Below are 13,493 nucleotides of genomic sequence, written 5' to 3' on the forward strand. Positions count from 1 at the left end.
CTTGCAACCATAATACGGGCATGTAACACAAGAATATGAAAGTGCAATGAAGAATACAAAGCTAGTGTCTGAGTATTATAAATAAGAGCTCTTCAGATAGAGATGAAAAGGTTTTGAAATTAAGACTCTTGGAAGRGAAGTGAAGGAAATAATGAAAACCCTTCAAAAAGTTGCAAAAAACAAGTGGCATTTCACTGTATCTGTAGCATTTAGTCGCATAATAAAAACCTCTCAATAGCATACTCTTCAGTTTTAATTCAAGTTAAAATATTTCAGCACCTTCTAGAATTTGGAGAATATGAAAATGCCATATTGGCAAAAATATGAGACACAGGATAAACCATCTTTCAATGTCTCATTTATGAAATTTGCGCTGCTGGTCTGAGTAAGTACAATATAAACCATGTATGAATGACTAAGAGGGTACCCTTGGTCTTTGCACCCTTTCAATGCTGCATAGTAAACTCTGGAGCAGAGAGAAAATGAATAGGCTTTTACTAACATAAAAACATCATCTACACAATATGTTGGTTCAATTAGTGACCAATCTGTCATTTTTGTTACACTTTTGTCTAGAAATACGCAAATATCAAGTGTATCTCAGGATTTAAAAAAAATATTAAACAGCCCTTCTGTAATGAGTCTGGTGTTCAGAGTATTCCTTATGTGCATTTTTTTTTAATCAAAAGATCTGAAATGTGGGAGGTAATGGCTTCACGCACATTGTTAACAGTTTGGCCTTTCAAGGAAATCAGAGACTGTAACATCAATTTTGAACTAGAATTTTCACAAAATTCTGTTATTGCTCCCACTTAGACTAATGGCAAGACCCGTTTCATAGACAATAGGAACAAGCCCTATGCCTGCTAAAAAGGATTTCAAAATAGTATTTATAAAACACACTTTGATCAAAACCATTTTTATAAATGTTTTTCAACAAAAATGCAAGTAATCTCTTAAATATGATTCCAGTATGAAAAAAGTAGGTTAAGGTGTCTGGGTCAAAACTGCAGAGCCAAATTAYTGGAAATACTGGTTGGCAGTCCCCTATTTAGAAATGCTTCCTCCTGTGCTATATAATTAGCTCAACTTTTTCTGCATTTATTATAGCTCAATAGGGGAAGTTAAAGACACATTTCTGCATTTAAAATGTTAAAACTCCTGGTTCTTACCTTTTGAATAGGTGGTCCTTGTTACCTTAAGCAATTTTTGTGCTAGTTTGTACAGCAGTGCCAGGCTGCTTAGCACACCGTTCAAAAATCTGTACAATAGCTTGCTAAGGAAAAGAACATCTTTGTAGCTACAACAGCCCACAAATGCTAGTCCATGAACAGGCAGTAGATGCCATTCACCTGGAACAGAGCTCCCCCAGTAATGCGGTTTACCTTACTCCCATGTATTGTGCCTCAACAATTTTCTAAAGCTACTGGTGTCCAACACTTTCCCAAATCAGGCTGTWCCTACTGAAAGCACTAAGAACTTGCTCCACCTGTGCAGCTGCTTGTGCTCCTCTGGTCTGTACCGACTTCAGCGGCGTTCTGCAGGCAGTTGGATTATAGACACGTGAACAGGTTACTGCCTTGTAAGCTCTGGTGTAAACTCAATTTCTGCTAGCTGCTCTCTGGCCACTCGGTGTTCTCTTATCCCATGCTTGCCATCAGGCACAAGGTGAACATGTGTGACCTCTTACTAGGAAGCAGTCTCTGCTCTCAGCCTGGTTTGCGCTACAGTAATTTCTGGATCTGTGGCCCAGCTTCCACACTATCTTTGACCTAAGTTTCTACAAAGGTGACGGATGAAAATGCACTTTCATCCCGCAAACCTTTTTATCTTATTAAAAAGCCTTTGGGCTGAGATTTCAGAAGTTTAAACTCCTAACAAACCCTCATTTTGCAGCTGCATATAACAAATGGGTTTCTCATCCAGTTTTCAAATTTCACTTCTGTTAAGTGCCCATACTGATGTTTGATTACTAAACTGGATCTCTGAATGAACAAGAGGGGCTTTGCAGGTGTAAGCTGTATCCATTCTGAACCCACATCTAATCTTGGGCAGTAAGCACTGAGTTGCTGATTCTTAGATTCTGTTTCTTTAGGTACACTTTCTAGTTGTGCAAGTTTGTAGCATAGTTATAACTGAGATGGAAATACTTAATAATCATGAAATAAATATACATTGTAAAGAACAAGTTGATCCTTCAAAGACATTGTAATTCATAAAACTTCCAAATTAAATTTGTATCGCATGAAATACTTTAGACAAAGTATTCTCAGAAGTGATAACAAAGCCTCTCCATATTTCTCAGATTTTTTTTTAACTATAATCAATGCACATTTTTCAAAAAAAAAAAWWTTGAGCTTTRATGTTTAATTTGCTGTTTTGAACTACCAATTAAACAACAAGTATCAATTACTTTTAAGCCACTTTGTTTCAAAAGTAAATTCTTCATTTTACATGATCTGTGATCATCTGAAAAAAAACACCAGATCTTCTTGTGATAGGTTATTTCACAGTTTAAGAACAAAATCACAGCTACTTTAGCTTACAGCAGGGTGCACTACAAAAGCAAAATAATTTGGGGGAGGAGGGTGGGGTGGTATATCCAGCACCAGTAGGTAATTTGGGCTGAAGATTTTCCCCTGAACAATGTTGTATTCGATTCCTGAACTGCCTGAAGTAGGATATGTTAAATATATTCACTTTTTTTCTCCCTCTATATATACTATATTTTCCACTTCATTGTTTGAATGCTGAGATACGCATTTTAAGTCAAGTACAGTACTTAAGGGGAAAGCAGGTAGTAGGCTTTTTCACAAGAATAATTCCATGTTAGAGATTGACCTACTTCTGTTTGTGGTGCCACCTGAGTTAATTGCCTGCATTATTTTAATGGTTAACCTGTTCAAGTTGGTTGCTTTTCCAGAGATGACTACATCAAGGACTCTTCTTCATCTCTTCCAAGAGCCCCATTTCTTCTTGACAGGTATTTATTTTGATTGCCAGTATGTGTGCAGAAATCTTTTTAAAAGCCCCACCTTGAAAAATCTGTTCAACATAAAAAGGTGGATCAGTTATTTTTTAATTCGATTGTCAAAGATAAAAAGGCTTCTTTCAAAAACCCATCTGTGTTTGATTAAAAAAAAAGTAGAACTTCTAATGTATTAAAAATGTAAACATAACTTTTCTCACAGGGGAATAACTAATGGATATGTATTTCTCTGCTATATTTTAATATCCCTTGAAAACTGAACATACTTTTCTCATTCATATCAATGTATCCTAGTGAGTTTTACTTTAATGGCATTGTAGCATTACTCTCAAATTTTCATTCTGTTATTTTCTGAGATAGCTGGCATTTTACATTCTATCACATTTTATTTAATGTATTTTACATAAAGTTTTGCTACCTTTTTAGAATATGTTCAACTCATTCACCAGTAATAATCTGACTGAAGTCTGTTATCACTTGACCTCCAATTTTTTTTCTATGTTTTTCTACGTTTCTATGAATTAGATTTTCAAAATATAAAAAAAGAAAAATTGTGCATGAATCACCAGTTCCACACATTTCAATAGTTTAAAAAGGAATCCCAATTTAAATGCTTAAACTCCAGTTACAGATTTTGTTGAGAAGCATCTGAAGTGCTTCAAAAATCACATAAGGTGTGTGGGTGTATGCATGTATGTTCTGTAGTTTTGTTTCTATAGTGTTTACATCCTGTTGAAGTTTATATAATGATACTTCAGTTCAAAACACTTGGCATTGCTCATCCATTTTCTTGCTTCTTTCTTAGTATCTGTTAAAAAACAAAATAAACGTTATGTACCGTGACTAAATAAATACAATATGAATACAATATGATAGCCAGTTAACTATCCCTTTTTCAACTTGAAGATGCAGCTTAACAAAGGATAAAAGGAATTTTTTGTCTTTTTATCTGCATAAATGTATTTGGTTACATTTACAGAGATAAGATGGGGAGGCTGTAAGTTAAAGGAATGAAGCATAAATTTCTCCTCAGCTTGAATGTGAATGAGTAGGTGTTTATGGAAGTAACAATTAAGTCAGTCCTATGTTGTTAAGAGAAATGCTTTAAAAGCTCCTTCTCACGTCTGCCAAAAATGAGTGCTCATGACCTGCAGAACACTGTTGCTGTCTTTGTTTCCTACAACATACCTTGAGAACAAGTAAAGGATTATGCTGAAGCCATTTAACTTGTTGCATTTATGACCTAAGTGTGATTATAAATACAGCTCTCAACACAGGGGTGAAAAAATGTTTCTCATTTTATCCTCATTTCATTACTGGTATCCTGATACAAAGTGAGGAATGAACAGTTTAAAGGCTAAGTAAGCAATATTCTCATTAATGCAGTATAATTGTTTAATGCTGTTATAGCAGACTCTACAATTCTTTTTTTTTTTTTTTTTTTTTGCTCTTCATTCATGGCTCTATAATACATCTTACATTTGTTGTGCCATTCAGATGAAACAACTCAATAAATATTTTGTACAAGTAATTACGTCTTATCCCAGGAACTGCTTACCTCTGTGTTACAAAAGACTGATTGCCTTTTTTTTTTTTGTATGTGTGCTTCACTGAACTGCAGTAGGTCTAGAGTATGAACATTTATTAAATGTATATTTGCCCTTTTTGGGGAGAAAAAAGAGAGAGACAGGCACAGTTGTGTCATTGTTTAAACATCTGAAGAGCTAATGGGAAACTGTAAATGGAGTGTGACTGGAAGAACTGCTCCAGGAAGGATGGCTGCTGTGGCAGAAGCAGCAAATAACGTGTATGTGGGTTCTTACAAAATGTTTTAAGAGCCCTGTCGCTATCTGTTCAACAGTTCTGTGTAAATGCTATAAACGGATATTGAATGAGCATGGAAAAGTTTCAGGACAAATACAGTAACGTTTGGGAGCTCAGGCAGCAGCAGCAGTTTTGTAAGTGCTATATATTCTGATAGCAAGATTGCAAGAACAAAATTCTCCAACAAAGACTTCTGGTAAGAGTCCTGCACTGACTGAAGGGTAAATTCTGGAAACCTATGATCATTTTTCAAGCCTAAATAATATTAAAAATTCAGTGCTAGACTTACAGAAATAATTTTAATTACCAGAGGTAAGGATTTGAAAGCTATGCAATTATCAGCAAAGTAACTGTTCCCATCTTTCCTGTCATAAACAGACCTTTGAAAAGTACCATCTGTATTTCTAATTAATATACTAGATCACGAAACTCATGAAATGACATAATAAAGAAACTGCTATCACTGAAATTCATAGTGCAAGTTATTTTTCAATATAAAATTAATCTCTAAGCTTTATAAATCTGTTTGTCAATCTTCATAATATAAAAATAACAGTAGCAAAGAAAAAGGAATGTACTTACGGTGAAATTGTACAGCCAGAGGCATATGCATGGTGGCCAGTATAGCGTATATCGCAGCGTACTATATTGTTGGAGTAATCAGACTCAGGTACCAAATAGCTGGGGTTTACACTAACCTTGAGAGAAGAAGGCAGTGCTGTTTATTTCTGTTTGAGTTGATAACATACAAAGCAGTTCAAAAAGATAAACATACATGATTGCTTTTTAAAAAACAAAAAGCAACCCTTCTTCCCCAAATAAGCCCCAAAACATTACCTTCAGAATGTAATTTCCAGGTTTTACATCTGTAATATCAATCCACTGGCAATCTATATCAGCATTGTAAGTGTCATAGCAGCCAGGGCTCAGTCCCTTAAAAACRAAGTTAGATAGATATCAAAGAATTTTTAGGGATAGTAACATTCCAGAAATTATTAACAGTCTGAAATACACTTAACCATCACAGCATTTCACTAAGGAAAATTACCTGAGGGAATAAGGCTTAGTTTTTCTTGGCATTCTATTTGGATATCTGAACTGGAATACTTAACTCTGACACAGCAATTTTAAAGCCACCATTTTATTACTGTTATATAGAAAATAGATACACAGCTATACTGTTGTTAGCTGTGTATCTGTGAGCTACCTGTATTCATCTGCTGTTTAGAGACAAATATTAAAATATTGAAAAGTTCTGGCAGCACTCTGAGAAGTGTTGTTTAGATGTGTCTTGTTTCTGCTCTCCTCTGAACTAGACTTCTGGTGAGTGGGAGACCATCCAGTCAGTCTAGCTGCATGACTAGTGTAGTGCAGGAATGGTTATTTGGCAGAGTATCATAAGCAGTAGGAGTAAGAGCAGAAGACACTGCGCTTTATGGTGAAAGTATTCTGTGGTTTTCTAAGATTGAGTTCTGACACTATCCCACTTACTTAAATTAAAAAAAAAAAAAAAAGTCAAAGTGATCCAAGGTCAAAAGATGCTTCTTCGTGGAAAATAAAAAAAACATTTTCCAACACAAAAAGAACTGGATATTTAAAAATCTGTACTGCTCAGCTCCTATAAAACTCAGTTATCTGTATTTTATTATCATTTATGGTACAGTACCCTTATTATGTAAATATTGTTGATGGTATAACCTGCTCTTATGTACAAAAGGTGAGAGTATCTTTCCAGAATAAAATAAAATCTGACCAAAGACAGCACCTAAGTGTCTGCAAATCTCAAGTGAATAGCTTTGGAAGTTCTTTAGTATGAACTTGATCACCAGTGTTGGAACTCTCATTACCCTTAGGAGCAATGCCACTCTTCACCCTAGATGTACTCTGCTGAAGTGCCTTCTTTGAATAGGAAAATCATGGAATTTGAGGGCTATTTTTACGTATAGTTTTGTAGGGAAATGGCCTAGTGGGGTTCTGTTCAGGCAAACACAGACTTTGAAAAGCTTTAAGAAATGACACAAGAATTCTGTGAGAATTTAAAAAGTAGCCTTTCTTCCAGATGTCGTTTCAGAAAACCTCTTTGCTATTAGGAACATTATAACAAATTCCATACACAAATGTACCAGCGGTTCAAATCTGATGTCTTTAAATCATGTCCGATATCGCTGGCTTTAGACAGAGCTGGTACGTTCTGACAGCACGCAGAGTGCACAGAACAAAGTCCTGCAGGAATTCCCTCCTGACCCAGCTGGTGGTCAGCTCAGACTCGCTTATGTGTGCCAAGTCTGAGGCTGGAGGAAAGTTTTACAGTCCAATTACAAACCCCTGAAATATGGGCTCCCAGTGGAAATGCTGACACAGCCATGATTCTAGTGACACAAATACTCCAGCTGTAAAATATGTATGTTGTTTAGTTAGATGTCATAGTCTACACAAGGCAGAAAAGATATTTTTAAAACCTCTTCAAAGCACTGTAGATCATTCATTATATTTAAAATTCAAGTGTGGACACGTCAGCCGATGGAGCATAGTAGGCATTTCTCTGCAATAAAATAACTACCGACTAGATTAAAAACTGCGGAGTATGGGATACAAATTTACGTATAAGTATGGCCACACTGAGTTAGACCACAGGTTCATCAACTCAATGTCATGTCCCTGAGAGTGGTCAGCAGCAAATGCTTGAAGAAAAAGAACATAAGAAATGGGATATGTAATGTCTTTTGCCCAGGCAAATTCCTTCCATCAGGCATTTAATAGTTTTTGAGACAGAATGCCTTCAGATTCTTGTGTTTAATGTTGTTTAATGGCTTCTACTACTCTAAATTGGAACCCACGTATATATTTTTGGTCTCTGCAACATCCTGTGGCAAGTTTAACAATTTAGTTGTGTGTGACAAAAGCACTCTTCTGTTTTAAAGCTGTTATGTGATAGTTCTCTTGGATATCCTTAAATTCCTGAACTGTYAGAAATAGTAAATTTTCAACAGATACTTTTGCCATCCAAGACCATTCAAGATTTGCTATTATTCCCCTATTTTTCCAAAAGAAATTATCACTGGCCAGGGAGCCATACTACCTTCCTGATCATCCTTGTTCTCCCAASGATGGGGGTAGGGAGGGGTACTGAAACCTTTTTGAGATGTAGTGACCAGAATGGTATGTAATATTCAGGGTGAAAATCTATCACAAGTTTGTGTGGTATCAAAATGATATATTCCATTTTGTATCTATTCTTCAATAAGCCCTAACATCTTGCTGTTGATTTGTATCTGATCATAATGTTCACATGGCCCCCATTTTCTTTAATGGCCTTCTATACATGCATGCAACAATGCTATAGATTTCCTGTATCGGACTGCTACTCAGTAGCTCTAGGTTTTAAGGGAAATCAGCACCTTGCAGCCTCAGGCTCTGAGAAGGAGGGAATATTAACTAGAATACCAACTCTTGGAACAGCCAAGGACATTGCCAAGCAGTCTGAAGACTACCAAAACCATTTCTTTACTGACTCGGTCTGGAGCTCCCTTTAGCTTTCTTTTCTAGTCCTACAAACAGCAAGAACTTGTAGTGTGTTTAGGTCAGCTACCAGTGACTCGAGATTGAAAGTCCCCAGACACCCACATTTAGCAGTCCCTGCGCTGATCATAATTTTCCAAGTTGTTACCCTGGCCTTTGTGATGGAGAATTTCAGAGCCATTTAGGGCAACAGATGATTTAGCCTGAATTGGTATAGAAAGATACGTGAAGATAAAGGGAAAAAGAAACTTGGTTATCTCTGAACCACCACCTACCTGCGTATGTGCAGTACATGCATATCGCCTGTAGTAGCCATAATCACAGGAGGTATCTTCCAGACAGAAACTAGCTTTGTGTCCTTCAGCAACTTTTCTATGTGAACTTGCATCAAGCAAGTCATAGTGGCTGAATTCATCCATGCTGTGATAATGTCTGTAAGACGATGGATACATTATTAAAGATGGATCAGATGTTGCCAATATCATTCTGTTTATATATATATATATATATATATACACACACACACACACACACACACACACACACATATACATATATATATATACACACACATGCACACACACACACACACGTATATATATACACCTGATTGACCTTCCAACAGATCTGGCCAAACTTTCTTTAGTGCACACAACAGATGTGTTAGTATATTTTCCTTTTACAGGCCATTCAATTAAGTTTTATTTTCATTATCCTAATTTTCAGGGACTATAAAAATGCTATCCACTATTAAAAAAAAAGTAGTAGGCTTTAATACACTTTTTCAAAACTTCCTCTTCTCTTTTACAATAACAATAGCGTTAAATAATTCATATTTGAATTGTATATCTTAAGCTTTGCCTTTAGGGAGAGTTTGACTAGGAATGCTTACCTTACATGCTATAAATTCCAGGAAAGTTTGCTGCTGTTAGTTATTTTCCCATTTCCATGATCCTCGATAGATGTAACACATTCATAGTACTTGTGAAAACAGATTCTGCATAAAGAAATCAGCCTCTGTGTACTGACTTTACAGATCTCTTTAGCTTGTTGTTAACTGTTAAGAACTAATGGAAACTGAATAGTGATGTTATTTTTTTGTAATCTGTACTTAAAGTGGTATCATTACTTCAGAAGCATGTATACTTTCAGCGTGGGCTGAGAGATGTATTTTTCTAGTTCTCATAGACAGTAAGTTCTAGCTCTTACTGTGAACCTGAACAGCTGCTAATCTTAAAATTTTACCTTTCCCAAGTAAGTGGAAAAGTAAATTTGCACTACACCTCAGCATCTTGTCTGTGCAGTGTTTGACTTCTGTTGATAATGAAAACTATGAGCCCAGTAAGCATATGAAAAAGATGTAATTAAATAGAATTCAATCATGTTCTTTTAAATGAAGAGAAGCATACAAGTCTCACAAGTTTACAAGACAAGATCACTAAGAATGGTCCACAGAAGATGATGACTAACACTGAAATTTGATGACTGGCCAAAATAATTGATAGTTATAGTTCATTTCCAAATGAACTTGTTTCAGTGTCATGGAAATGAGCATGAGAAATGGATTATTTTTTGTTGTTGTTGGCAATGTGTTTTCTGTCCAAGAACTGAATTAGCATCAGAGATGCTTTTTTACATCTGTATAGTTATAGCTGGACTATAGCAGCAGAGTAAGAACGTGCTTGTTTTACATACAGAAAATTTCAGTGTTTTCTCTGTTCTCTCTAATCTTTGTAAGCACCAGGTGGAATTTGCAGGGAGGCAGAGCATTATACTATAACTAAAGCATTTATAGAGACTTTTTTGTTTGATTTGGTTTTAGCTCTCTGTTCTTTAAAATTTGTAAGCTAGTAATATCATCCTTTCTTTGAAAGAATTTGTTTGAATGGTGGGGATTTTTCATCTGAGTTTGATTACAACACTATAAACTTAAAATCCCTGATGCTTTAAGGGAGAAATACTCCATTGACTCCAGCAGGCTTTAGATCAAGCCCATATTACATATTCATTTCTCCAGTAAAGTAATACTAAATGATCAATTATGCACCTGTGACATTAGAATATTTTAAGTAAGCTGGAAATAAGGTAGGCTTTCTAGTCTTTTAGAATTGCTCCTGCTATGAAATAGGTAAACTTAGAGCTAAACTGCAAACTGTTACATGCAAATTTTCACAAACAGTGCAAGTTTGCAGTGTTACCTGCTCCCAAAATGTTGCAAATGTTCTATGTTTTTCTTGCCTTGATTCCAGAAATTTTGCCTTTCCAGAGCAATACTGCTATGTGGAAATATCATATGATGTGGATATTGATGAGGTCAATCAACTCAATACCTTCTCTTTTCTATATTGATCAGAATGTTGCTTGTCAGCAACTAACCTATGAAAGTTACGTCAAGAAATATAGTTCCATGTTTAAGATGACTTATTATAGGGAACACATTAGTAAATGTACATTTTTGGGGCCTACACAGTAATTTTAACACAGTGGGATTTGTATTTAGTAGTTCCACTTAAATGTAACTGAATAGTAATCTATATAAAATATAATGAGAGATGGTTCCATGGTCAAAACTAATTTGAGATTTGTATTTTTACAAAATTTATAGTTGTTAAAATTTTATATTTATAGATAAACTTCCTATCATCCATCTTGACTTGATGCATGTAGCTACGTAAAAAGTAATTACCACTACCATAAAAATGGATGAGCCAATAAAATCCTAAGATTTCCATACTTCCTCCCTCAATTCACTGCAGTTCTAGAACATGTCACACTATACTTGATAATTTGCTAGTGAAAAAGATAATCAGAAGATACCATACTGGGCACTTCACTCACTGGTGACAGCTGTGCCACTCCCATGAATATCGGGGTCTGCTTGGTAGGAAATCTGATGTGCCTTGATTTTTCACTCTTTGAGGGAATCTCAGGAGCACTCGATTATCGTAGTCTCTAACATCTGCTCGATAAGCTGAACTATAATAATGCAAAAAAGAGGCATAAGTATATGCAAAAAACATTTACAAAATTATATTGTTTCAGAAGATATTAATAGCATAGATCTCTTAAGTAGCCCCCAATGAGACCCCTAAATCTCAAGTGTTAAAGATGCACAAGAATTCCACATGATGTGTTCGGAAGTGCCTGGTATCAGACCAAGAATTGAGTAAAATTCAGATCTGCTTCTAATAATGTAAACAGAGTTTGATCATTGACCCTTTCGCTCTAGCTCTTATGCAGAGCTGCTGCTTAGCTGTAAAATTGCTCTGGTACCCAAAAAGCGATTCCACTAGTTGTTATAAAACAAAATAATTTACTGTRTGATCTCATACTCACAAACCGTTTGTTTCTGTTGTGGTAAAAAATAACTTGTCTCAGGCTTATCCTATTTTACATAGCTCTAAACTACAGTCCTATAAATATTGAATATTTTAATCAATTGGTATCTCAGTCAACAAGAACATTTCAAATAGTCTTTAAAGTTAACATAAAGCATGTTGTTTCTTATGCCCTTTTTTCGTGCTGGAGCAACTAACAAGAGCATGACCCTGGAAACAGTCTGACATCAATTTATGATACTGGTAAATAAACAAATCTGTTTTGTGTGATAAGGTATCATACAAGTAAAAATGGTTAAAACAGACATGCCTGATTTCATTCCAAACAAAACAGGAAAATTCCTTCTTTGCCAAGTGGATAGGACCTAACTTGATAGCAAAGCTGTTATTTCAAGCTCTTAAAAGGCTTTGAAAATACTTTTCAGATAGATTTTAGTCTTTAAGAAACATTACAATGTATATGCCCAAAAACARTTAGTGTATGTGTCCAGAAACAATTTTAATAGTAGCTTGTGCTGGTTGCTAATGTTTTTTAAAAAAACAGGGTAGAATGTGATTTGATAGGATTAGAAGAGGAAGATGAAAATGACCAGATTTGAGTGAGGTTTGGAGGACCGCCATTTTGCATAATTCAGATGTGTTCAAATGAGCCTGATGATAGAAATGTGCAGTATAATTTCTTTAAAAGTGTAGTTTCTTCAAAGCATCTTTAGTTTTTCTAATATGGCTGTATCTTTTCCTGTATGCACACTTTGTCRAAATAGATGGCAAAACACGCATGTAGGAAAACAGTTAGGAAAGTGTTCCAAGCTGGGGTGTTTGGTCAGGCCCTCTAGCCTCACTTTTCTATACTGTTCTTTCTCTGTGGCTTCAGGTACTTCGGGGTGAGCGCAGACACAAGAGCCCACAGAGAAAAGGGAAKAGCCAAGACGCTGCCTACCTTGCCAGGCAATTCTCCTCAGCTGCACATCTCAAGTTATACATAGACATCCTCTGGACGTATGTGGACGCCTGGATGTAATAGGGATCCGGGACTAAGTCAGGGAGACCTGCAGTTCATCAAACCAACCACATAACAGCAAGATCAACCCAGGACACGTCTGCAAATACTTGGTTTCACTCCCAATCTTTAGGAGCCGTCGTTCTGCTATGGGCTCCTGCCCCCGTTAAGCTCTCTCCCTTGTGGTCAGGCCCAGACACCTTGGCTTTCACTCAAAAGCCGCACTGCAAGCACACCGCCTCCGGCGGGGCCCGCGGGCCCCGGGCTCTTGCGGCGCTGCCCGCAGCTCGCCCCGCGTGAGGGCAGCGCCGGGGCCGCGCGCTCCTCCGCGGCGGGGGCGCCGGCGCCGGCTCCGCCTCGCCGCGGGGCACCGGGGCGCGCGGAGGGGGCCGCGGGAGGGGTGCGGGGGGGAGGGGGGCTCTTACCATACTGGAAGTAGCCGGTGCCGTAGCCGGGTCTGTACCTGCTGCCCTGGCGCGGCCTCTCGTAGGTGTCGTAGTAGTTGTAATAGGGGTTGTCGTCCGTGTACTTGTAGGGGTTGTAGGGGTCGTCTCCTACCATGACATCCTCCCGGCCGGGTCTGAAGTTGCTGAGGGGAGGCGGGCTGCCGCCGCCGGCGCTGCTCCGGTTGTCGCCGGGGCCGCCGGTGGGAGCGCTGGGCCGCGACGCCCCCGAGGAGGGGCTCCTGGCCGCGGGGGTGGCGGCCCCTTGGCTCCGCGGCCCCGAGGCGCGGCCCCCGCTCGGAGCCTGGTAGCCGGCCTGGAACCAGTGGCGAGCGCCGGAGCCGCGGCTGCCGCCCGCGGCGGCGGCGGCGGGGGTGGCG

General features: G+C 37.8%; 1 protein-coding gene across 1 annotated transcript in view; it reads right to left on the reverse strand.

The window, feature by feature from the left end:
* Positions 1–5,391: 5,391 nt before the first annotated feature.
* Positions 5,392–13,493, reverse strand: part of LOX (lysyl oxidase) — an 8,792-nt gene continuing 690 nt past the window's right edge. Inside the window, 6 exon segments of the mRNA XM_085305405.1 lie at positions 5,392–5,511; positions 5,651–5,746; positions 8,608–8,764; positions 11,171–11,308; positions 12,611–12,719; positions 13,096–13,493. The exon segment at positions 13,096–13,493 is cut by the window's right edge and continues 64 nt beyond it. Coding sequence (XP_085161531.1) covers positions 5,392–5,511; positions 5,651–5,746; positions 8,608–8,764; positions 11,171–11,308; positions 12,611–12,719; positions 13,096–13,493 — 1,018 coding nt within the window.

Source organism: Rhea americana, unplaced genomic scaffold (genome assembly GCF_003343005.1).
Source record: "Rhea americana isolate MKP2758 unplaced genomic scaffold, rheAme1 scaffold_22, whole genome shotgun sequence".
Lineage (NCBI taxonomy): Eukaryota > Metazoa > Chordata > Aves > Rheiformes > Rheidae > Rhea > Rhea americana.